At 38.4% G+C, this 26,076-nt stretch overlaps 1 protein-coding gene across 2 annotated transcripts in view; it reads left to right on the top strand.

The window, feature by feature from the left end:
• Positions 1–490: 490 nt before the first annotated feature.
• Positions 491–26,076, top strand: part of POT1 (protection of telomeres 1) — a 72,252-nt gene continuing 46,666 nt past the window's right edge. Inside the window, exons 1-7 of one of the 2 annotated variants that reach the window (XM_004608295.3) lie at positions 491–575; positions 1,351–1,535; positions 4,283–4,355; positions 9,163–9,254; positions 19,209–19,319; positions 19,785–19,832; positions 21,320–21,434. In XM_004608295.3, the coding sequence (XP_004608352.3) occupies positions 1,413–1,535; positions 4,283–4,355; positions 9,163–9,254; positions 19,209–19,319; positions 19,785–19,832; positions 21,320–21,434 (562 nt within the window). In that variant the 5' untranslated portion in view covers positions 491–575; positions 1,351–1,412. Of the gene's footprint in view, positions 576–1,350; positions 1,536–4,282; positions 4,356–9,162; positions 9,255–19,208; positions 19,320–19,784; positions 19,833–21,319; positions 21,435–26,076 lie in introns of those variants that run through there. The other variant, XM_055123654.1, reaches the window with a different exon arrangement.

Here is a 26,076-nt window from a genome sequence, read left to right as displayed (position 1 = left end):
TCACCCAGAACAATGCCTGAGTAACTATTCTACAGAATCAGGGCTCTGGAAAACCCGCCCAGAGCTTCACACCAATTCTGCCTGTCCACACTCGGACGGCTGTCTCGGGGGAGAAAAGAAGCGAAAGGAATCGTGCTACTCGTACTTCCAGTTCACCAAAGGACATCTCAAATCCCGCCCTGGTTCGGAAAAAAGCTTTTTCAAGATGCCAAGACTTAGGAATCGCTGGTGGCTGAGCTCGGCTCCTGCAGCCCCAGACTCCGCGGGGAACGGAGGAAACTGACGGGGGGCGGGGCTCAGGGGACGCTGGGACCTTCCAAGCCGTCTCTCCCGCTCCGTCCCAGCCCTTGCTTCCGCGATCGCTCGGTTAACAGGGAAACCCCCGAGATACTTTTTCCAGGCCCCGCAAACTTCACGCACCGCATCCTCCGAGGCCGCAAGAGCCGGCCTCCCGGCAGCACCGAGTTCGGCATGCGCGTGCGCAAACTCGGGTGGGGGGGGGGCCCGCGGCGGCGTGCGTGTGACGTCACGCGCGCGACGCGCCGGACGCTTCCTTGTTTGTTTCCAGAGCGCGGGTAAGTGACTTGCGAAGTAGGTTTGCACTTGGTGCTGTGGATCCGCGTGCGAATTATTATTATTATTATTATTATTATTATTATTATTATTATTATTATTATTATTATTATTATTATTATTTTATTAGAGCAAGGCCTGTTTAGTTTAAAATAAACTGTTGAGGTAGCCCTCGCATTGAAATTCTTCTTGTCTGGCTTTCTCGTGAGCCTGCTGTGTTCCACATCTGCCTGACATTCTCTGACTAGCCCAGTGGAGTTGTTTGGCTCAGCCCTTCGGATACCTGGGCTTGGGGTGGTTTGGCACTCTTGGGTGCCCCCGTCAAGAGAAATGGGAAATTAAGATTGAACCTGCAGGGCACAAGTTGACGTTAGTTTCATTGTTCTTCATTAGGGTTAGAGGATGGAGACAATTTCAAAGGAGTAAGCTTTTGGTGCAGGCTTTCTGTACGTCATATTTTATCATCAAAACACCCAACGCTCCCCACCACTCTCCTTTCTCAAGAGTTTGTGTATTTGAGAGCACAGTAGTAAAGGTAATTGTTGGTGCGGCTTTCACAAATCAAAAATGGTTTTTTAGAAGTACTTTTTCAAACACAAAATTAAACACTAAAAGATTGAATTTCAGTGCTTCAGGAGAATGCCTGTATTGACCCTTGCAGTAAAATTATTGAGTGAGCCACCCTCTACCCCACCAGCCAACTGTGCATACTAAAGGAAAGAAAACCTCAAAGTGTAAAGCAATTTATTGACTACATTTTGATGTTTGTGTTTTCAGTAGCACGTTGCCCACTTCTGTAAGTAAATTTGCTTTGGACAGCACTGTGAAGCAGTTTTGATATGCCACTTGAACTAATAAAAGAAGTCAATGGGGTGCCTGAAGTGGAAACGCTAAGTCAATTACAGAAAGTAGATTTCAGATCACTGCATCCAGGTTGTGATTATAGCAAGAAATACATTCAGGTAAGCATTTTCCTACTTTATAATTTTTTTTTGTCTTCCTAAAGGAATGCTAAGTTTTATGTTGAGCTTATGAGAATTGTTTTAGGAATGGTTTTCATCTGTTAAAACATTTAAAAAATTAAAACATTCTGATGAAAAAATTAAAGTATTCTGATGCTAATATTCTTAAGTACACTTAGCAAACAGTTGTTGAATTCTTCTCTGAATTCTTTTTGGGATGAATTTTGGAGGTGTAAAACCAATAGATAGATTGCTGGTGGAATGATTGTTACGGTGTTTGTTTGACAGGTGACCTAATCTAGTGTGGTATTCATATTGTGATATGTGAACATAGGAGACCTCTTGGTTCAGACTTTCGGTTGAGAGCTTTTGGTTCTAGGTTTGTATCTTCGTTTTAGTTAAAACAGCTGTCATGTGTTTCGAGAAACTTTGATGTTATCCTAAAACCTATAGGAGACACTTGACATTTTATGCACTGAATGTGTAATTCATTCTGGGTCAAACTACTCAGTCTTCTTGGTGAAGAATTTATTCAGAGAGCAAAATGATATAAAGGACATTTAGTCAAATCAACTGCAGTAATACAGGTGAGAATTGATTCTGGATTTAAATGATGTCAGGGAAAGATGGGAATGGGGTGGAAAATTAGGAAAATAATAACAGTTAACATTTATTAACTTCTTATTTAATTCATGTATTTATGTACTCCATTATTGAGTCATGTAGTAGTTTACTTTTTAATCAACTTATTTGGGGGGTTTCTCCCAAGTGGTGCTCAAGGAATCCAGAGGCAGCATATGGCCAGTTTGTTCAGTAGTTCAGTGATAGGGCCAGAGGATGCTATAGTTCTTCTGTGCCAGGGGCCTTCCTGGTGGTACTTGGAAGATACCAAGCCATGTGGGGGAGGGCATTTGGTTATGGGGATAGATCCCAGTTCCTCTCACCACTGTACTGGCTCCTGACTCTTAATTTTGATCTCTGCTCTTTTAGTCTTTTGCTTTTTTGGATCATGCTCAGCATGTCGCTGATGCTTGGGGACTAGTTCCCATTTGGGTATTATTTCTCGGGCTGAATTACGTGCTAATAGGAGTAATATGTGGGCCTTTTTCATGCAAAGTGTGTACTCTAGTCTGTTGAGCTACCTCAGCCCCACAGTCTTTATTTTTGATGGAATGTGTGATTGATGGCTGTGTACATTTTTTTCTGATTTCTAACCTATGTTTTAAATTAATGAATATTCACAGCTGTTAATTTGGGGGTGGTTATATCAAAGTTTAAAATAGTGTGAGAGACATGCAGTATATGATCTGTTTTAAAATTTTGTTAAGAAACTATACTCATGTATAGGAGTTTTCAAAGAGCCTCATTATGTATTTGTTCATAAAATTATTCATTTTGGGGTTTATGTTTTTGAGGGTATGGTAGGGTTTCTCCACAGACAATGGTGCTCTCTGCGTTGGAATGGTGGGTCTCCTCTTTCCTGCAGAGCTCAGGGGACCATGTGATACTGATGCACAAATCTAGGCCTCTGACTTACAGAACATGTGCTCAGCCTTTTGAACTCTCTTTCCAACCCATAATCATTAAGTTTCAGAACCAGAAGAAACTGTAGGAAGAATCCACACTAAATACTTCATTTTACCTTAGATCTAATGAACCTTAAGCCTTGCTGAGTTGATTAGAGAAGCAATACAAAGATTGAACTGTAATTTTGCATTAGTCCATTTATTCATCTGCACAGTGTTAATTATAGGTGAATCATATACACTTTCAGCATTTTTCCTTAAATTTTAATTTCATTCTATGTGGAGTTTCATTTCTTTCCCCTCCTTTCCTTCATCCTTTCCTCCCTCCCTCCCTCCCTCCCTCCCTCCCTCCCTCCCTCCCTCCCTCACTTCCTTCCTCCCTCCCTCCCTCTTGCCCTCCCTCCCTCCCTTCTTCCTTTCTTTTCTGTTTTTGGGTAAAATCTGGCAGTGCTCAGGACTTATCTCTATACTCAGGTATCAGTCCTGGCAGGATTTGGGGGACAGTATATGATGCTGGGGATTAGACCTGGGTTAGCTATATGCAAGGCAAGCGATCTACCTACTGGACTATGATTTCTTACCCTAGACGTCATTACTTTCTATTAGATATAAAACAGTATCTTAGGTTTTAGTACTTTATAAGAATTAGTATTTAGTATTTTATATTTAGGATTTTATAAGGATTAGGTATCTAAAAGAGGCTGAGCTAACAAATCCTTATATAATGAGGAACTGCTAAAAATTTAGCTAATAATATTGTTAAAAGAAATTAGATTATAACCTGGAGAAGTTTTAGTACCTCTGATTTTTCTTCTAAAATATCACATTCATGTCATGAAAAGTGAGTTGAATCTAGTACTGATTTTTCTTAAAAGATAAACGTTTATTGCTTTTCAAAAACCATTCACATTATTTATGTCATGTTATTACAATAACATGGGCTGGAGTGATAGCACATCGGTTAGGGCATTTGCCTTGCACACGGTCAGCCTTGGTTCAATTCCTCCGCCCCTCTTGGAGAGCCTGGCAAGCTACTAAGAGTATCTCGCCCGCACGGCAGAGCCTCGAAAGCTACCGATGGCATATTTGATATACCAAAAACAGTAACAACAAGTCTTACAATGGAGACATTACTGGTGCCCGCTCAAGCAAATTGATGAGCAAGGGGATGACAGTGATTACAATAAAGACTTTTGACTTACCTGTAATTTCTCATTTCAGGGAAAACTTTCACTTACATCTTCTTTAACTAATGGTGGGAGTAGAACAGCTGCTTTGAAGATTGAATTACAAGGTACGTAACAGATCATTTCAGCTTACATTCTTGTCTGTAATTTGAAATTTATTTTTTTTTTGTTTGTTTTGTTTTGGGGCCACACCTAACAGTGCTCAGTACTTACTTCTGGCTCCATGCTCAGGGATCACTCTGGGCAGGGCTCCGTGTATCATGTGGGGTGGCATATGGGATCAGATATACAATACAGGATCAAACCTGGTGGCTCAATATATACTGGAACCCTGTGAACTATACTATCTTTCCCCCAAAATTGGGTAACTGTAAAAACTAAGGCTCGCCGAGGGGCGCGAGCACTCTCAGGCTCTCCGGGCGGCTCTGTCTCACCGCCCGTGTTCGGTGCCCCGGAATCGCTGTGTGTGCTGTCGGACAAGGGCAGGCGACGGAAGGAAGAAGGCCAAACTGGTTGCTCGATCAGTTTATTTCATTCTCTCTCCCTGCTTCTCTCCCGGCTCTCGGTCTCTCTGGATCTGTGGATCTGGCCCCCGTGGATCTGGCCGCCCAACCCACTCTACAGCCTAGTTAAATCTCCACAGCATGCGGGGCGGGGGGGGGGGGGGTTGTTGGGGTGTACACATAGGTGTGGTCACCATCAATAGGGTAAGGTTCCTTTCCCTTAGGGGATGCTTCTCCTAGGACTTAATTCTCTTTCAGCAGGAGGATCCACCCAAGGGCGGAGTCCCATGAATGTGTTTCTCTTCTCCTCAGCCAGCAAACATATAAGAATTCATAATATTAATCATTTTGTATGGACACAATAAGAGATGCATTAAAGCTTATGGAATTGCTCTCCTGGGGCCATCTCAATCTCAGACTACAGTGCTCAGGCCAGATCAGTCTTTCCTATCCCTAGCAGGGTCCTACTCTAGTCATTACTTTTGGATCATGACAGTATTTGTCTATGATCAAGCTCTTAACTTATAGTTAAGAATTAGGCACTTTGGCCAGACCCATCTCGATGCCAGGGTAGCACATAACTCACCGCTTGCCCTGGATCCTTCCCATCCCTCTTCAGGACCCTGCTTTTGGGGTGCTAGGAACTGAGGGCAGCTGAGGCTTAGGTCAAGAGAACAGATGCCCTGGAGTAAAATATCATGTAGAGTCAAATGATTTCCAGGGTACAAAAGCATAACATTTGTGTCCATACAAAAAGGACTTGTTCTGAATAAACTATGCAAAGGACTCAAGGAGAAGAGTAAAACATTATTTACAAGTCAACAGAACACTAAGAAAGAAGCTACAAATAAACAAAGAGGAATAGGAGCACTGTAACGGGAGTAACCCAATAAACCTAAACTACCTGAAGCTATGTTATCCTACAGGTAGCTTTATATATATATACATACATGCACAGCAGAAATTCCTTCCTTCCTTCCTTCCTTCCTTCCTTCCTTCCTCCCTTCCTCCCTTCCTTCCTCCCTTCCTTCCTTCCTTCCTTCCTCCCTCCCTTCCTTCCTTCCTTCCTTCCTTCCTTCCTTCCTTCCTTCCTTCCTTCCTTCCTTCCTTCCTTCCTTCCTTCCTTCCTTCTCTCTCTTTCTTTCTCTTTTTTTTTTTGAGTAAGCCTGAGCACTACCCAGTGTAGGTGCCCCCCACCAAAAAAAAAAACCAAAAAAACCCCAAAAACTGGAAATCTATGTTGATGGGGTGGGGATGTGTTGACAAAGGGACTCTTGTCCATTGCTGGTGGGATTATGTTTGGTTTCACCCCCTTTGGAAACAGATTTTTCAGAAAAGTAAGAATAAGAGTTTCCGTATAACCTGATAATTTTCCTTCCTGATATCTATCCCTCAAACAAAAACATCCACTCATAAGGGACGAATGCTGGGGCTAGAGTTATACTATAGTGAGTAGGGCATTTGCCTTGCATGTGTCTGCTCTTGGTTCTATCTCTGCTCTGCACCCCGTAAGGTCCCCCCAAGCACTGCCAGGATTGATCCTGAGCATAGAGCCAGGTAAACCCTGAGCACGACTGACTGTGGCCCTGAAACAAACAAACAAAAAGAAATACTAAAAAGGACATATTTGCACTGTTATTCATTGCAGAACTTAGCATAAAACTAGGATATGGAATCAACCTAGGTATCTAATAACAGATGAATGAATAATGATGGTGTGGTATATACACATAGTGGAATACTGTGTAGTTGCAAGGAAGAATGAGATCATGCAATTTGATGCAACTTGGATAAACGAGAGGATACTATGTTAAAGTGAAGTAGGCCAAAAGAAGAATTCTAGATGTTTCAATTTTCTCTGGTATGTAGAGTAACAGAATGAGGGACTGCAAAGTTTCAAAGGAGGGATGCTTATATTCTCCTTGACCTAATATTATAGAAATGAGAAGGATAGTGAAGCAGAGAAGTTGGGGCAGGAAGGGTGTAGAAAAGAGAACAAGAATCAAGAGGACATCTAAGAAGGGGAAGGTGAAATGTGAAAGGTAGGAATCGGGGGACTCGGGTGTGTAAGGGGGTGTATATGTATATATCTAAACCCCAGAGCCAGCAACACCCAAAATGTGAGATCTAGACTCAACACACAAACTTGCTTGTCAAGGAGGGAATCTGGAGACATTAGTGGAGGTTGTTATCTGTGGTGAGATTTGTGGTGGAATACTCTATGCCTGAAACTCACCTATAAATCATTTTATAAATCACTGTGCTTTCATAAAAAATTAACTGAAAATTTTTTTGTTTTGTTAACATTATGTCCCATGTAGTTCACACATGAAGCAATTTTAAATTTTTAGAATTTTAAATTTTTTAAATTTTTAAATATTTTTTAATGAATCACCATGAGATACAATTACAGACTTACAAGCTTTCATGATTACATTTCAGTCATACAATGATCAAGTACCCACCAGTATCCATTCTCCACCACCAATATTCCTAGTATCCCTTCTGCCTCCCACCTCTGTGGCAGGCACATTCCCTTTTACTCTCTTGATCCTTCTGGGTATTATGGTTTGCTGTACAGGTAGTAAGTGGCTATCATGTTTGGGCTATCTACTTTCAGCATGCATCTCTCATCCCAAGCGAGCCCTCTAAGCATCATTCACTTAGTGGTCCCTTCTCTATCCCAGCTGCCTTTTCCCCAGCATGTGAGTCTGGCTTCCAAGCCATAGAGCAATTCTTTTGGCCATTATCCCTATTATCTTTGGGTGTTAGTCTCCCATTCTGTTACTTTGTATTCCACAAACGCGTGCAGTCGTTTTATGTCTGTCCCTCTCTCTCTCTGACTCATTTCACGTAGCATCATACTTTCCAAGTTGATCCACCATGCTGCCTGAGAACAGATGGCTGGTTAAAGAAACTTTGGTTAAAGAAATAATGGAATATTATGCAGCTGTTTAGAAAAGATGAAATCATGAAATTTGCACACTATTTTTTTAAATTTGAATCACACCTGGCAGTTTTGAGGGGTTACTCCCTACTTAGTGCTCCTGGTGGTACTTGGCAAACTATGTAGTTCCGGGGATCATACTCCCGTCTCATGCATGTAGAGCATTAGTACCATTCCCGCTGAGATATTGTTTTTCTACTGTTTTTCTTCTATATTGTTTTCTATATTGTTCCCTGTTTTCTGGTTGTTCTATGACTGAAGAATAAATCCAGTTATACTACTCAGTCGTGGCTGGAAATAGACATTTAATAGACCATTTAGACTATTAAAAAGTAAATATTACATTTTTATTATGAGTCATTATGTTTGAGGAAAGTCGTGTTTCAATTTGTGTATATATTTGTTTTGAGGTGTTGGATCAAAGTGCTAAGTGAACAAAGATGATAGGTGGGTGTACTAAGTGGTACTATTAGACTTGATAGCCTAACAGATGCCAGAGTTCTGAGTCACACAGGACTGAAAAATATAGAAAGATCTTTTGTGTACTTCACAAATGCACGAAAGTCCAAGGTGATAGCAAGATTTGTTGTTGAAAGCGGGCATGAGTGAAACTTTCCTCAGGTGATATAATTAAATCTTAGCATTCACCTTTGTATTACTGGTTAAGAGACGCTCCTGAGAAAGGGTGGCTAATGAGATTCTTCCCTAAAGCTTGGAATGTTCAAATTAGGTTGCTTGTAGAATCTGCATTTCTTATTTCCCAGCTTGTTTTTACACTGAGAATCACAAATAACTTTCTTAACTGTATTCACAGTGCTTTTATTTTTCCCTATATAGATGCTGAAGGAGAGAAGACCATGTTTAATTAGATTAAAACTTAATGTATGATATCCAGAGATATAGTACAGTCGGTAGGACACTCGTCTGGCATGTGGCCCACCTATGTTCAATCCGCAGCATCCAATACAATCCCCTTAGTCCCACCAAGAGTGATTCCCAAATGCAGAACCAGGAATAAGCCCTGAGCATAACCTGTGTGGCTCAAAAACAGAAACAAAAGCACAAAATATAATTAGAGAATTACTGCTAAACATTCATTAAAAATAAAATATTTGGAGAGTGATCTTATGTACTACAAAAAATAAATTAATTTTTGCTGCATATTTCTTTCCATTATGGACATGGGGAAAATAAACAGTGGCTATTATATAATGTCATGTTTATAGAAATTTTTGTAAAATGTAGTCTAGGGAAACTTGAAAGTTTAGATCTTAGTGCCACGTAGCAATCTTTACATTAGTTTTGTAATGTAGTATATTAAAAAGTGAATTACTAACATTTCAAATATTCTTACGTATAATTACATTTGAAGCATGTATGGTTTAGGTTTTTTTTAGAATATAATTATTATTGTGTGTGTGTCTATAAAACATATCTAAGGAGTGTGTGTCTTTTTCTCTATAGAAGAAGATAATTCAAATACAGAGACTAACACCATCAGTATATTGTTTTTTGGAAAACTAGCAAAGGACTGTGCAAAAGTTTTCTATGATGGGGTAAGATATATTTATATTTATTATTTTAGAAATAGATTTTAAAGTCTTTGCAATGCTACATTTGTCCATAGTAAAGCCTTTTCAAATGAGATTTATTGTATATTTTTGGGAATGTGAAAATGACTATTAAAAATAGCAGCATTTAGCTTCAGAGAGGACACAGTGGGCTAGAACACATGCTCTGCATACAAGAGTTCTGGGTTCTATCCTGGGTACTACATGGTCCTCAGAGCACTGCCAGAGGGGCCTTCCTTCCTGCTCATAGAGAATGCAGCACGCAGCAGCTGGAGAGTTGGAACATTCTTAAAGAGATCGTAATGTATTTTCGTAATGTAGCACTGTAGCACTGTCAGCCCATTGTTCATTGATTTGCTCGAGTGGGCACCAGACATGAAAGGGGCAGTTTTCCCTCACTTTGTTTGCATTTTTAATATATGATATTTAGAAAATACATATGTGTTGATGCTCACTTAATTAAAGCTAACTCTTACTAAATAACCCAATATGGACTATAATTCATAGTTATACTCAGAATAATTTGTTGTTTTAAAAATGTTTCCTAAATCTTCAATAGGATAGTACCACTTAGGGATCTCCAAATCTGTCAGAATTGATCCCCGATCTCTCAGAGCCAGCAGCCAGGTGTGGCCCCCAGAATAGAACAAAACAAACCAAAACCACCAGGCTGTCTGTGTACTAGCTAAATATTCATATAAAATTTTAAAATAATGAACTATCAACATATTCATATAGGTAGATATGACTTTATTTTTATGTGGACATTAATCACACATATCTAAAATAATTTGTTTCTTTATATAATTAAATATATTAATCAGTTTTCTGTTATTATTATTTCCTAAGTTATTTTATGAGTTTATTTTTTCTTTCAGTAAGAGACAGGGAGGAAATGTCAATATGAAAGCTTATAATAATTCAAGCATCATTTTGTTGATGAGTTTAAAGTGAGGCCCCTATAGCCATGCCACCGGACTCCGCGCCAGGCTGTTTTCACTCAGGGCATCCCAGGGGGAGGGGGGCGGATGAGAACCCTCCCCGCCCTAAGGAACCCAGCCCCGGCAGCTGACCTCCACTACCCAACTGCCACCACGCTCCAGGCTGCTTTCTGGCATGAAGCAGCTGTGCAACACATTATAAAGACACTTCCTACCCATTTTTCATAAGTACCACACCGTATTTGGTGGAGTTCAGACAGCAGGCAACAAGTCATACACACACTCACATACACACACACACAGACAGCAGGCAACAAGTCATACACACACACACACACACGCACACACATACATACCTCTCGGAGAGCCTGGCAAGCTACCAAGAGTATCCTGCCCACACAGGCAGAGCCTGGCAAGCTACCTGTGGTATATTTAATATGCCAAAAATAGTAACGATAGGTCTCATTCCCCTGACCCTGAAAGAGCCTCTACTTGTTGTAAAAGACTAGTAAGGAGAGGCTGCTAGAAGTCTCAGGGCTGGGAAGAATAGAGACTTTACTGGTGCCTACTCGAGTAAATGGACAAACAGCAGGATGACAGTGATACAGTGATGCAGTAATTCAAAAGCTATGCTGCATGTTTAAAGTGTTTGGTCAAATGAGCACAGAACTGATGAGTTGTTTGAATTACTTTGTAAATCACAGTGCCTTAATAAAAATAAAGATTTTAAAATAGATGAGTCAGTGGGTGCTGAATCAATAGCACAGCAGGTAGGGCGTTTGCCCTGCACATGGTTGACCCAGGTTCGATTCCCAGCATCCTATATGGTCCCCTGAATACCGCCAGGAGTAATTCTTGAGTGTATGAGGAGGAGTAACCCTGTACATAGCTTGCTTTGTTGTGTCATAATTTGTGTCATAATTTTCAGGTGTTGGTTTTTTCCCCCCCACCTCTCTCCCCCTTCTCTTCCTTTTCACGTGCTGTTGATGGCAGGGGTCACATATATGCCTGCCTGTGATGCTTACCTGGGTCACGCATCAGGTTGTTGTGTCACACACTTAACCAAAGTACTCACTGAATTTTGCCTTCTCTGAGTTTGCCTGCAAACGGTTTTTGAGGGTTGTTCTCTATAGTATGGATATGCATATTTTTTTCTCTTTAAAAATTCCTTTATTTTGGTCTGCTTATTTACATGACCATATAGGTATGCAATGTCTTGCTTTTCTAAATATATGTTACCATACTCTGCTCACCGCCAGACTACCAATATCCCTTCACCACCATCCATGGGAATTCTGTTTCAATTCCCTCTTTTTCCTGCCCTTCTAGTAGCTTCAGTTTTGTGGTCTCTGTTCAAGAATTTGTTTTCATCTGGTCTTGTCTGTTCCCTTTGTTTCTCTTGTCCCACATATGTGTGAAATAATTCAGTGATCGCCTTTCTCCTGGACTCCTTTATTTTGGCTCTCTTAGCATAAACTTTTAGGGTTTGACTCTTGAGGTTGGTTCTGTTTGATTGACTTGTGCGCTTATTTTATTTCTGCTGCTTTTGGTTTGGAGGCACACCTGGCAGTGCTTAAGGCTTACTTCTGGCTCTGTGCTCAGGGAATCTCTCCTGTGTGGCTCTGGGAACCAAAATAGGGCACCGGGGATTGAAGGCAAGCTCCCCGCCTACTGTACTGTTGCTCTGGCCCCTGTGCGTATTTTGATTTCAACTCCACGTTGTTTTGAATGCTATCGTTTTGTAGTATAGTTTTTTACACGCATATCTGAGTTTGCCAGCAGTCATCCTCCTGATGGTGGCACTTGCACATCCTTTTCAAAGTGTCAACTGGGAGCTACGTGCCTTTCATAGTCCTTCATGTACCTGCCTATGGTTTGGCTAGAAATCTCCTGCAACTCTGGGAATTGCAGATAACAGAGCTTCCAGGTTGCATTAGGCACATGTGGCAGCAGTGGGGATTTGAATTTGTAACAATATTTTTGCAGGGCTGGTACTCCAAGTCCCTGCACTGTTCCACTGGGCCATCAGTTTTGATTTTTTTTCACAACTGCTCCATGCACATCTGAAATAACATTTGCTCCTTGTATCCTGATGTTAAATGCTGAATATTAATTTTTCTTTATTTCCTATATATTCCTGAATATTCAGATACTATTGTCTGTTGTTTATTATGTGCCACTATACATTTTGTTAGTGTAGTGTGTGACTATTGTTCATTTGATACCTTCTTTTTGAAGTGTTTTACCATTGAAATTAAACTGCCATGTTGGGACAAAATTTTCTATCATAAATGCATACTTACTCTTTATCGAGTTTTTAAGGAAACCTTTTAAAGTCTGTGTTAGATGATTTAGAGAAATATTGTGATAGTTGCTGACATAGCAAGTTATACAAATTGTGTTGGGAGACCTACACCAAAATGTCATACTGGAATAGGCCACGTGTAATGTGAGCATCTTAATCCCTTTATTCTCTCTTCAGCCTTACTTCTTGCAAGGTCAGCTGGGTAGTAACGCATTGCTTTACTTGTATTTGTTAAACTCTTTATTCCTGCTTTGATTCTAAATGATAATCTACCAGGCTATGATATTCTGGAACACTTTGCTTTTCTTTAGGACTTTGAATCTTGCATCCTTTCCTTTGTCTTACATGTTTTCTTTTGAGAACTCAGTGGGTAGTTTTATAGGGGTTGCCCCAAACAAAAACCAAAGAGAATCAGAGTCATAAGTAGAATGATTGTAGATACAGTTTTAAAACACTGACTGAACTGATAGTTTTAAGATAGTTGATATGACACAGCAAAACACTAAGAGGCAACATCCTAAAATAATTGTTATTTCTTAGTTATCATGGAATTGGGCTAGGAAATAAGTGTAGAAAGTACTTATGTGCACTCACTTATCTACACACCCACCCTCCCATCAATGATTGTACATACAAGTACAATCATTTAGATAGGTCGAATCAATAAATTATTGACATAATTATAGAAACTTATTTTAGAATAAACTAAAATTTATAAATTATTGATGTACAAATTTTAACTGCTGTATAGACCTTTCTAGCGAAAAACTTGCACTCAGTATTCTTGTCCTTGAAAATGGCAGTTTTAGCATAGTTAATTATTATGAGATTTCTGAATTATTAAGAATTTAATATTTAATAGGAACTGAATTAATATTTTTAAGGAGATATTTTGAGAAATGTTAAAAGGGAAAAGGAGGGTTGAATATGAATAAAAGTGAGAATATTAATAACATTAGCAGGTAAAACTTAATTTTCAGGATGACATACCTATTACTTTCCCTTCAAAATAGAAAACTGTTGGAATACTTTGCTAAGAGAAGGGAAGTGAAAAAAAATAGGTGTGCATAATGTCTCTTTTGCATGTGGATATAAGCCAGAAAAGGTTATTTTCTCTGACTCCTAGCCTCCCAGAAGCCAAAAACTCCAAATGCTATTAGCAGTGTCTTTGTTCCTCAGGATGTAGGCATACACGTGTTGCCGGTATATATTTAAATAATAGTTTTATTTTCATGGGTTATAAACAATGAAATATAAGTGAAATAGAAGTTTATGTTTCATTTCAGATGAACTCTTTCTGTAAAGAAGTGCACTTTTAACATTTTTATAGGTTTTAAGAACTTGGGCCAGGAAATTATAGTATATTTCTATTCAACTACCTACTATTTAAATTCTCTTTTCTTTTCTCTTGATATTTTTGATTAGTAAGATGTGAAACTATCTGCTTCAGCTTCCTTCAGGGTAAAAAAACAAAGCCATTTAAATGCATGATCTGGAACACACTATAATCTGCACTGGCTATGACGTGAAAGTCTACTTAATTTTTGTGAAAGGGTCAGCAATTTGTGATGAGGATGAGTACCATAGGCTACAGGAGGCTTTGGGGAGCTTCCAGAAGTATAGAAGCAAAGAGGGCAAAATTGATGAAAACTGTATGTCTGTATGTATGCATGTTTTATTGTTATAATGAAGTCATTTAAATTCATTTCTCATAGTGATGCATGAATTCGGGATCCCCAAGAATTACTTTTTAATATATGCTAATATATTAAAATATATATTAATGAGGAGGTGGGGTGGTTTGGGTCATATCCAACAGTGCTCTGTGTCACTTCTGGCAGTAGGGCTGGGTGGAGGTGCTGGACATCTGATGCTGGCTATTGAGCCTGGGTTGGCCACATGGACATCAGGCAATTTAATCCCTTACTCTCTCCCTGGCCAAGATTTGCTTCATTTGGTTGGGAGCCGCATGAAGAGGTGCTCAGTGTTACTCCTGATGGTTCTTGGAGGAAACATGCAGTTCTGGGGACCATATGTGGTGCCTGGAATCAACTAGGATTGGCAATCACTTTAATGCTTGTACCATCTCTCCAGCACCAGGAGCAGTCATTTCAGGGCAATTTTTCTATTTGTTTGTTTGTTTTGTTTAGTTTTGCTTTGGGACTATACATGGTAGTGCTCTGAAGTTACTCCTTGGTTAATGCTTGGTCACCCCTGACAGTGCTCCAGGGACCAGATCTGTTCTATATGCAGAGCACAAGTTTGAATTTTTGTTTAATGACAGGAATTTTTTATGCCAGTCACTATACTATTAATGGCATCAAATCGCCAGCTTTTCCATATACCGTTTCACTCTTTAAATCAGTGTTTGTTTATTTTTGACTTGGGGGAAACACCTGGTAGTGGTCAGCTGGATCTGTACTCTAAGATTGTTCCTGGCAGTCTTGGGGACTGTATGAGGTGCTGGGCATTGAACGTGGGTGACAAGTCTAATATCCCACTCACTCTATTACGTCTTCAGCTTATTTTGAAATCTGGTAATGAGCTGGCAAGAAACTCAATGGCCTGAGCACATGCTTTGCATGTGGGAGGTCAGTGTTCTGCCCCCAACTCTGGGTGACCCCCAGTACCACTGAGTGTGGCCCTAAAGCCAGAAGTCTAAAATAAATACGATAACCCAGTAAGATTTGCATCCTCAGTATAAGTAGCAAAAATTATTCAAATCTTACTAAGGGGCAGTTTTTCTTTTTCATTTCTTTTGCATTTATAGTATATATTTTTTGTGCTCTTTCCTTCCATTCAATATCATGATGAAAAGTTTTAATGTTTTTGTGAAGCAAGATAGTTTTTATTGAAACTTATTTATAGTAAGAGGAGGAAGAGGACGTACGTGTTCAAACGAGAACATGGTCTTCTCCAAGGAGGGCGAGACATAAAGGCAGTAGAGATGAGCAAGGGAGTTACAGTTTCAGGGAAGAATTTTTAATGTCTGTTAAAAACTGGTAGTTAATATTCTTTTGTTTACATTTTTGTATTTACCTCTTGACTTGCTTTTGATTGCAACACTAATTGGGTTGTTCATTAGGATATATTAGTGTGTTAAAGCCATGTTTGTTAAAATTTGCTGATTTTTAAAGAACATTTTTGTGCTTGTTTTTGTTTTCTTCTGTTTGGCCATGCCCAGCAGCATTTAGGGGCTGCTCTGTGCTTAGGGTTTGCTCCTGGTGGTGATTGCGTGGTCCCAGCTCAGTGGATGGACCTGGACCTCCTGCGTGCACTGTGTGCAACCTGTTGAGTTTTGTCTTTGGGCCCTAAAGAGCATTTCTTTAAAAGGTCTGAGTTGATTTCATTCCTTGCCCCTGCATCTGGTCTGCAGTAGAAATACTCTTGCTGAGGAAACTAGGAAACTGTTCGATGACAGGACCTTTTTGGAAATGCCATTACAGGAGGGTTCCGACACACAAAAAGAAAATGGTGGCTTATTTTCTGATAATCTGAGTTACCTGAGTAAAATCACAGGTTTCAGTTATATCAAATGCTTTTCACTTCTCTAACATTATTACACAGATAGTGATAAGGCCGTATCACTTATAGTAACAGGATATTCTTCTCAGGCTGCGTCTCCAAGACTTTTTTCAGCAGACCGAGATAAACACCTGCTCTGATATGTCAGCATATACTCTGAGCACCGACGTGTGTGTTCATGGAATTTAGAATCTAGAGCAATGTGTATGCAGTCTTTTGTTCACCTCAGTCTTCGAGTGCTTCTACAAGGGATCACTGCCTCTTGTATATTTTTTATCTCTGTACTTAAATAATGTAGAAGCATCTGTGATTGGTAAATTCATGGGGAATGAATCCTAAGCACAGTGTTCCCCTCTTGTTTAGGTCTGCATTTCAGTGTTTACTAGTGTCAGTTCATTTGATAGGTGTTTATTGATTCCTGGCAATGAACAAATGTCTCTGCAGGCATTTCTGTGGGATATCCAGGTAACTGTCACATCATTCTTAGTCACAGGCTCTGAACAGATGTAAAAGATTTTATTTTACATTTATTTATATTTATAAATATAATTTTTATATTTAAAAAAGAACTAATTTGTATATAGTTTTAGGTAGCATGGTTGTAGTACTGTTAATATTTATGGGTCTGATGTACAAAGTTACTGCACCTTCCCCACCCTGAAGGGCCCAGGAGCTACCTCTGGGCCAGTCTTAACTCAGCCCTTCCTCCGCACCCTCCCCTGCCCTGCTTGGTCATCTCAGTTTTGTTTTGTTTTGTTTGCTTTTTGGGTCACACCTGGCGATGCACAGGGGTCACTCCTGGCTCATGCACTCAGGAATCACCCCTGGCAGTACTCAGGGGACCATATGGGATGCGGGATTCGAACCCGGGTGGCCGCTTGCAAGGCAAACGCCCTACCCGCTGTGCTATCACTCAGTTTTGTAAGCAAAGCTTTGCCATCCAATACTGTGTCACTCTTAACATCATTTTAAGAATGTTAAGGACAATAGGGAAAGTAAAATGGTTTTTTTCAATGCAAATGAAATTGTTTGCTCAACTTTTCTCCTATAACAAACTAACGTTCTCTTCATTCAGTATTTAATTTTTTAAAAAATTTATCTTAATGTAGACAAAAGCCATAACTGTTATTACAATTCTAGAGTTGAAATTGATTAGATAACAAAACTCTGATATTAAAATCAATAAGTATAAAAGATTTTATATTTTATGTGAAAAGTGTTGTATCTGATCACAGGGTTGTTAAGTCCTTGTGTAAGAATTTATTAAGCTCTTTGTTGCTAGTTGAACCTTCAGTATTACTGTTTGGGGAAAATAAAATATTAAAATTCTGTTGTGTTATGTTGCATAGGTGAGTTCATTGGAAAGAAGACAATCTAATACCTCACAAGAGGCCCTTGGAGCCTAGAGATTTCCCCACACACCCATCTCAGACTCACAGCATTAGGCCTGGGAGGAAGCTGGCAAATCGAATTTTTAATAATCAAGAGAAAGGGTTTTGTATATATATATCAAAGGGGAAAATGCTATTTATTATTAGTGGAGACTTGTGAGTTTCCAAAAGAAAAAGTGCAATGGGGGCATGTGGGATTCGAGTGTTAGGTGGCCAGGGGCCGCCTCCCCAGGGTGGTCGAAGGACTGGAGCAAAGGAAAAACAGGAGCCAGGCCACAGGCTGGTAGGTAGACAGTTTATTTCTCTCTCCTCCCCTCGTAGTCCTACGCGATTGTAGTCGTCACGTAGTCTCATAGTCCTCTGCCTCCAGTCACCATCGTCATCTGGTTCTCCTTCTAGACCTTGCAGATCCAGAGTCTCCAAAGTCTCCGTTCTCCTCCTCTAGTCTAGTCCGGACTTTCTAGTCCTCCCTTACTCTTACAGCACAGTTATATAGAAATCATGAAGGGCGGGGATACACAAAGGTGGAATTGAACTTTATCAAAATAATGAACAGAGGTAAAGCCACGCCTTCAGGAGATTAACTCAAGGACAGAATCTCATCTGAGGATTCCGCAGTCCAGATTTTTAGGAGATCCGCTCAAGGGCAGGATTTCGTCCAGGGTGCATTGCTTTATCCTTTCCTCAACTAGTTACCCATTTAAAGTCATAGTAAATTTACTTCTTATAATATTTCTAGTCATTTTGTATGAACACAGTAAGAGATACATTAAGCCTAAAGGTTGGCTTTTCCTGGGAACATTTCGCTGTATATTCCAGACCACAGTCCTCAGGCCAGGTTATTCCTTCCTAACCCCAGTAGGGTCCTTATTCAGTTACTTCTTTTGGGGTCATGACAGAGTTTGCCCATGACTGTGCTCTTAATTTTTAGTTAAGTGTGTATCTTTTAATATTTGAAAAATGATGTGAGGGAGTTTTAATCAAAGAACAAGAGGCAGGAAGAAAATGGAGAATGACTTTTTGTGGTTATTACAATCAAAAGTGGAAAGAAAACATTTTGATTTTTACTAATATATAAATGGAAATTTCTTATTTTTGTCTCATACCCTGGATTTATATGCACACATACAAGCTTTGTAATTATGTGGAGATTTTGTGTTAATGACATGTCATTATCACTATCATTTCAACTCTGAGATTTGGGTTTATATAAATTCACTTTTAATACTTTTGGAACACTATTATTTTTTCATTTGTGTTATCCATGTAAATATAGTCAGATAAATTGAGATAAGCATTGTGTTTTAAGTTCCATTAAAAGAAATCTCCTAGTTAGGGCTGGAAAGATAGTACAGAATGTTGGGCACTTACCTTGCATGCAGCTGACTAGGGGTTGATCTCCAGAACTTTATATTACTCCTCCCCACCCCCACACTAACCCCCCAGCTCAGGAGTGATCCCTGACCACAGGGCTTGGAGTAAGTCATGAGCGCTGCCTGGTGTAGTCTAAAAGCCAAAAATACATTTCTTTCTAAGTGATTTAGTATTTCCCCGGTTCATAAAGTCAGGCGTTCAAATAACAGTGACTGAGTACTTTTTTTTAGAGGAGGGGATGTCTCATTTTATATTTAGAAATCTTAAGCAAATTCAGGCTAATCATTTTTTGTTTTTATAGAAATGATTCCTGGTTTTTAAAAAAATAAAAATAGGGACCTCTGTGACATGCAGAATGATAGATAGTATTATCATTAAAAAAAATTATTTCTTTGGCATATAGGATACCATTGCAGTGGCTGGATTTATTGTTTTGTCAGGATCATCTTCATGCAGCGATGGAAAAATGGACTTAATTTTGAAAGCTTTTGAAGATTTGCCATCAACCGTTTATGTATGTATATAACTTTTAGTCTAATAACTGTGCTTTTACTGAACTAAAGTAATAGCATAGAAGTAGTATTTCTGTAAATCTGCAGATGAATTATTTAGTCTGATGATATAACTGGGTATTTAAAATTTTGAAAATCAGTTCTCTTTTGGCTTTATGTTTAAAATTAATCCAAGTAGCAAAGAAAATTTCCTTAATGATGGTTATTATTAATGAAATTTTAGACTTATTGGATACTCCAGACCTGGCCTAGAGGTAGTCTAGTGCTATTAAAATTAAGGAGCTAGATGAAAGCTTAGCTTAGACAATTTTACACGTAATGGTTTTTTGTTTTGTTTTGTAAGCTGCAACTTTATGCTATTATAGTGAATTTGAACATTACATTTATGTGCATAGTTTTACTGCAACTAAAGTTCCCATTATTACATTGGAAGTCATTTGTATACAATTAGGCCTTTTGTTTTTTAGGTTTATGTTAAAGCTGTGAAAGATTTTTCAACAGAATTAATGTCTTTGGTAAGTTCACATTTATTTTGATGTAGAAGATGTATATATACATTTACATACACCTCTACAAATATGTACATATATGCCTATATATCTTAGACCTCTCTTATAGTTTGAGACAGTACTGGGTGATAATGACATTATAAGTGTCTATAATGGTTAGGGACATACAGCTTTGATGATCGCCCTATTTATTTCTTCCCTGAGGAAATACTTTTTCATATATTAGGGGATGGGGATATAAAGAAACAGTGTGTGTTGCATTGGAATTCCTGGCGCCATTCTTCTGAGCACCACCCTGGAACTAAGCGAGGGCACTCTTGGTTGAGACCTCCCAACATAAACCAAAACAAAGCCTAGTGCATTAAATGCCTTAATTTTGTTAGTAAAGTATACATTTTCTCTCTTTTTTCCCCCAAATGCTGATCATTGGTTTTTGTTGGTGGTGGTGGTGGTGGTGTTAGTTTTATCAAGGTCTTATTAAGGAGATTATCCGTCAGTGTGAAGGATCAGATTCCTTGAAAAAGGCAATTTAATTATTTTTCTCTAATTTAAAACTAAATTTTTATGTTTTTGTTTCTGGGTAACATCTGGCAATACTCAGGGCTTATACCTGACTCTCTGCTCTGGGATCACTCCTGGTGGTGCTCAAAGAACTTGTGTTGGGAACTGAACATAGGTTAGCTGCATGCATGAGAAGTATTCTACACAGTGTATTCTCTTTCCACCCCTACTTTTAAAAATTGTTATTGCTGGGGCTGGTCTATAGTATAGTGGGTAGGGCGTTTGCCTTGCACACGGCTGACCTGGGTTCAATCCTTGGCATTCCATAAGATCTCCCAAGCACTGCCAGGAGTGATTCCTGAATGCAGAGCCAGGGGTAACCCCTGAACATTGCTGGGTGTGACCCAAAAAGGGGGGAAAAAATAACATTTTTAGTGCTTAGAGTGGTAACCGATATTATAGTTACTTCCAAATAGGGATGCAGTGGTACAGAGATGGGGACCAATGTCTGAATCTTTTTTGTTTGTTTGACTAATATGCAAATATATTTTTATAAAATATTTTCAGTTTTCAAACTTATGCATTGTTTATTCAAATGTTTTTCTCTAATTGCCATTATTAAAGTTCTTATATCATTAATACAAAACCGACTTTATTAGGCCTCAGTAAAATCTTGATGACCACACAGGAAAAAGCAAAAATTGTACCTTGAAATAATAGGGTTCAAAACTGGGAACAAAATCTTTTTACTGCAGTTCATAGAATTGTATATGTATTACGATATTCACAGTCAGATTATTCTCAAGAAAAATCACTTATTTTAGTTGTAGTTTGTATGTTTTCTTGTTATTTTTAAGACTGTAGCCTTTTTTAAACAGTTCAAAGGAGGAAATGTAGTTAAGATGGATTTGCAGTTTTATGAATATGATCATTACGTGGTTGTAATACATAAATTCTTAATTTTTTGAACACCCATATTTTTATCTTTTTAGATTCCATCACCACATTATGTATACACACCCCTGAATCAGTTGAAGGGTGGTAATATTGTCAACGTGTATGGTGTTGTGAAGTTCTTTAAGCCTCCATATTTGAGCAAAGGAACTGGTAGGTATAAAAAGTTCTTGATATTTTAATGTACTAGAACTATATTGGTTTTGAGAACACAGTTCTCTTAGTATCCTAAATCTTAGAAGTGCAATTATTATTTAATAATCATCACACAACACTGTTGCACATTTTAATCATTTTAAGTGGTCTTTAGAATATTAAAGATTGTTAAAATTCAGTATGAAAGCAATGAAAATATAGAGTTGTTGAAAGAAGTTCAATGTATAGACAACTACACTACACTCTTATAATGGTAATATATAAATCTGGTGTAGGGGATGTATTAAGTCCAATATTATTTTAACTATAAACTTTTAATGGGTGTGCAACATAAAAAAGGTGTAATTTGTGATTTCAGTAAAGTAGAAGCAAGAGAAGTAAAAGTGTAGAGCTTTTATATTCAAAATTGAATTCTTTGGGACTGGAGCAGTTGTACAGTGGATAAGGCACTTGCATTTCCTGGGCCCAACTCAGGTTCAATTCCCAGCACTACATATGACCCCTGAGTACTGCCAACATTTTCCCTGAATACAAAGCCACACTTAAGCTCTGAGCACCTCTGGGTGTGGCCCCAAAATGGAAAAATAACACTAGAGTCATTGGTAAGTTTATGTTTAATTTGTATAGATATTCTATATTTTTATAAGCTATATATTAATTGCTATGACAGTGGGTTGTCTTGTGTAACTGTTTTGAACACAAAGAAAATAGATAATAGAAATACTAAAAGAAAATGAGAAAAATCAGTATGTAAATACAGAGAATCATTGAGACACAAAAACATCAAGGGTGCAATGCAAGAAGAGAAATACTTATGGCAAGCATAATCGGTGAACCAAAAGCAATAATAACAATCCTTCAGTTATTGTTCTAAATGTGAAGGGATGGAAGACTGGAGTAGCTGAATGGGTTTAAATCAAGATCCAACTATGTGTTCTTTACCAAAGATTCTATTTAGATTCAAGAATATATAGACTTGGGGCTGGAGTAATAGTACAGCGGGTAGGGCATTTGCCTTGCATGAGGCCGACCCGGGTTCAATTCCCAGCATCCCATATGGTCCCCCGAGCACTGCCAGGAGTGATTCCTGAGTGCAGAGCCAGGAGTCAGCCCTGAGCATTGCCGGGTGTGACCCAAAAAGCAAAAAAAAAAAAAAAAAAAGAACATATAGAGACTTGAAAAGATGGATGCAAAAGATTGTCAGAGATAGTGGGATGGCCATATTGATATAACACAAAATATTGTTTAAATCAAAAACAGGACAGAATTATAATGTAAATTTAAATAGTTTAATAATGTAAAAGAATTGACTCACCAGGAAGGTCACAGTCATATATATATTCACTATCTGAGTGTATATGTACCTAATATCTATTACATGAAACAGATATTTAGGAATTAAAAGAATTAGGCAGGAACACAAAATTATTGTCTTTTACTTCAATTTATTATTATTATTAATAATAATATGGTTTGGGGGCCATACTCAGGGTGCTCAGGATTGCCCCTGGCCCTGCTTGCTTTTGGCTCTAGACACTACTTTTGCTCTGCACACTCTATGGCATGCCAGGGATCAAACCTGGGTTGACCATGAGCAAGGCAAGTGCCGTACCAGCTGTATTATTATTGCTCTGGCCCCTCACTTTGATTTTAGTCTTTCTCCAGTTTAACTTTACTTGCATACTTTGTTGTTGACCAGGTAAGGCAGAATTTTTATTTGTAAGATATTTCATGCAGGAGCGATAACGCAACGGGTAGGGCATTTGCCTTGCACGCGGCCGACCCGGGTTTAATTCCTCAGCCCCTCTCGGAGAGACCAGAAAGCTACCTAGAGTACCTCACCCCCACGGCAGAGCCTGGCAAGCTACCCGTGGCATATCCGATATGCCAAAAACAGTAGCAACAAATCTCACAATGGAGACGTTACTGGTGTCCGCTTGAGCAAATTGATGAGCAATTGGGATGACAGTGACAGTGATAAGATTTTTATTTATATTTTAAACCTGAATAATGAATTTATTATATATTTATTATGTATTGTTTATAAATTGAGCAAATACTTAGTTTTCCATTTTGCAAGAACGACAAAAATCATTATAATTTGTCTAGTTGAGTGAGAAGCGTATCTTCCGAATGGCATGGTTATCTGACTTTAGGAAATGGAAAGTGTTCGGGGGATCACTTATCTCTTTCAGTATTTGGAAAGGTAAGCGAAATCTCTCCTCACCTGAATAGCTGTTAGTTATTCTATCCAGGACAACAGAAGATAGATAAAGAATTTTGTCCCATTACTGCTTGCTTTCTGATGTTTGAGAATGGCTTCGATTAAGCCCCAGCATATGATTTGTTCTGTCCTTAACTCAGAACTCTGCCTTTCATGGCCTTTCTTTCTAATCTTATTAACTGTAATTTTAAGAATTTTCTTTATGTTTTATTAGTTTGTAGTATTAGTTCACTGGGTTATAAAAGCATTACACTTTATATCATAAACTTCGGTATTTCATTCATTCAGAACATCCCTTTGTAGCCGTGTGCTCAGCATCCTATTTTACTTACTGGCTGTTGTTCATCTTGGTGAAGCAGTAGACTCAGTTTCTCTGTATAGTGAGTCAAATGTTGTCAGTTTACTAACGTAAGGACAGTTGGATACTGTAAAGGATCAAGTGGAGTGCTTTGGCAATGAGAATAATGATAATTTTGCTAATAAGGTAAGAGTTAAGCATAAGAGTTCTAAGAATTTCAGGTGAATGTTTAAGAATAAAGTAAATTTTGGTAGGTAAGAAAGAAGAGACCAATATTTTAGGCCTCGGGAATAGCAAAAGTTGTGAAACTTTTTTGATAAGAAAATGAACTTTTCTATTTCAGAAGCAAAGTGCCAAAAATATTGACTTAAATATAATTTTAAGCAGTGTGATATCAGCAGAATACTGATGCATCATTTTATGATGCATCTTGTAGCACTCTTAGAGATCATATTAAGGACCCCTACTTGCCCTGTTTTATGAGTCTTACAGTCAAACCAAACAAGTATGAGATGGAGCATAGTCTTCGGTTAATGATCTAATTAGTAGCTATTGTAGAAACTTTCTCTTTCAGAGTTGAGGAAATTTTGCTTGTAGATATGAGTATGTTGGAATGAACCATGTTAAATGAACCATCTAAGATCTTAGTAGAATGAAAAATGAAAAAGTGTAAACAAGGAAGATTATTAGTATCTAGAAATGAGGAGTATATGACATCACAAATTATGAAACTTACATGTAGTAACTTTAAGGAGCTGTTTAAACATGTGTTGATTTTGTTCAGCTTCATTCAGATATAATTAACAAATTATTTGCCCATTTAAGATATTCTGTCGAATACCTTCAGTATACTTTTGTGTTCTGCTTCTTCCAACAGGATTAATTATAGAATTTTTTTTTTCTTTTTGGGTCACACCTGGCAATGCACAGGGGTTACTCCTGGCTCTGCACTCAGGAGTCACCCCTGGCGGTGCTCAGGGAACCATATGGGAAGCTGGGAATCGAACCCGGGTCGGCCACGTGCAAGGCAAACGCCTTACCCGCTGTGCTATCGCTCCAGCCCCTATAGAATATTTTTATGGTCTCAGAAAAAGGTCTGTACCTCTTAGTTAATCAAGTCATTAGATTCTGCCAATGTTTCTCAGTCCTGGGCATCCACTAATCTACTTTCTGTCTATAGATTGCATATTCCTGACTATATGTCTATATCTCTAGCATCATATATGTGTTCCTTTGTGATTTTCTTTCACTTAGCATACCAAGATTCATCTGGTATAAAATATATCTGGTTAATTTTTTAGTTGCTGAGAAATACACTGTTGTGTAGATTTATGAATAAATCATATTGTTATGAAACTGCACCTCTGAAGTTTTGTAGTACTGTAAGTACATGCGAAATCTATCTAAAATATAAACCAAATAAATTAAATGTATGTAGGAGTTTTCTCTCATCCTATGCAGGTTTCTCCCTAGTCCGTGCCTTCCAGATATGATGTTTAACTTCTCCCCATCAGTACTGCCATTGTCCTCCTTCCTCCCCAGATAATGCTATGTATGTTTCTGTATGAGCATACGGTATTCTTTTCCTTTGATACATACCTAGACAAAGAATTAGTGTGATTCTGAAAAACTTTTGTCACCTTAATCATTTTAAGTAAAAGTAATTTTGAGTTATCTTAAGTAGTAATTTCTTTCTTCCTATACTGATTTTAGTTATTTAAATTTTCTTAATTGTGCATGCAAATATTGTTTATGATATTGCACTCTTTGCATATGCTTGATTATTTTGAAAAGTGATGTGTGTTCACAGGGCTGGCTGGACAATCGCTTTCAGCAGGATCTTGTAAACTCCGTCACTAACAAACTGCAGGAGACCTCTTAGGACATCTTTCAGTCTGCTTTGAAACTATTTCTCTTTTGCCATTGGGGAAATATATCTTTTCATTCCATGTGTTTTGTGGCTTTTTCCACTCTCCAATCATGACTCAGCTCCATCCAAAGAAGAATCTTAATTGATCTTCACTAGTCATGGAACCCACTCTTTAATTCATAAATATTTTGGATGCTACATATTTAGGTAGGGAGGGAGGAAGTTAGTTTAATGGGTAACTGTACTG

This window comes from Sorex araneus, chromosome 1, assembly GCF_027595985.1.
Source record: "Sorex araneus isolate mSorAra2 chromosome 1, mSorAra2.pri, whole genome shotgun sequence".
NCBI classification, from domain to species: domain Eukaryota; kingdom Metazoa; phylum Chordata; class Mammalia; order Eulipotyphla; family Soricidae; genus Sorex; species Sorex araneus.
The sequence above is the reverse complement of the archived record's forward strand: the minus strand, read 5'-3'. Positions and strand labels throughout refer to the sequence as shown.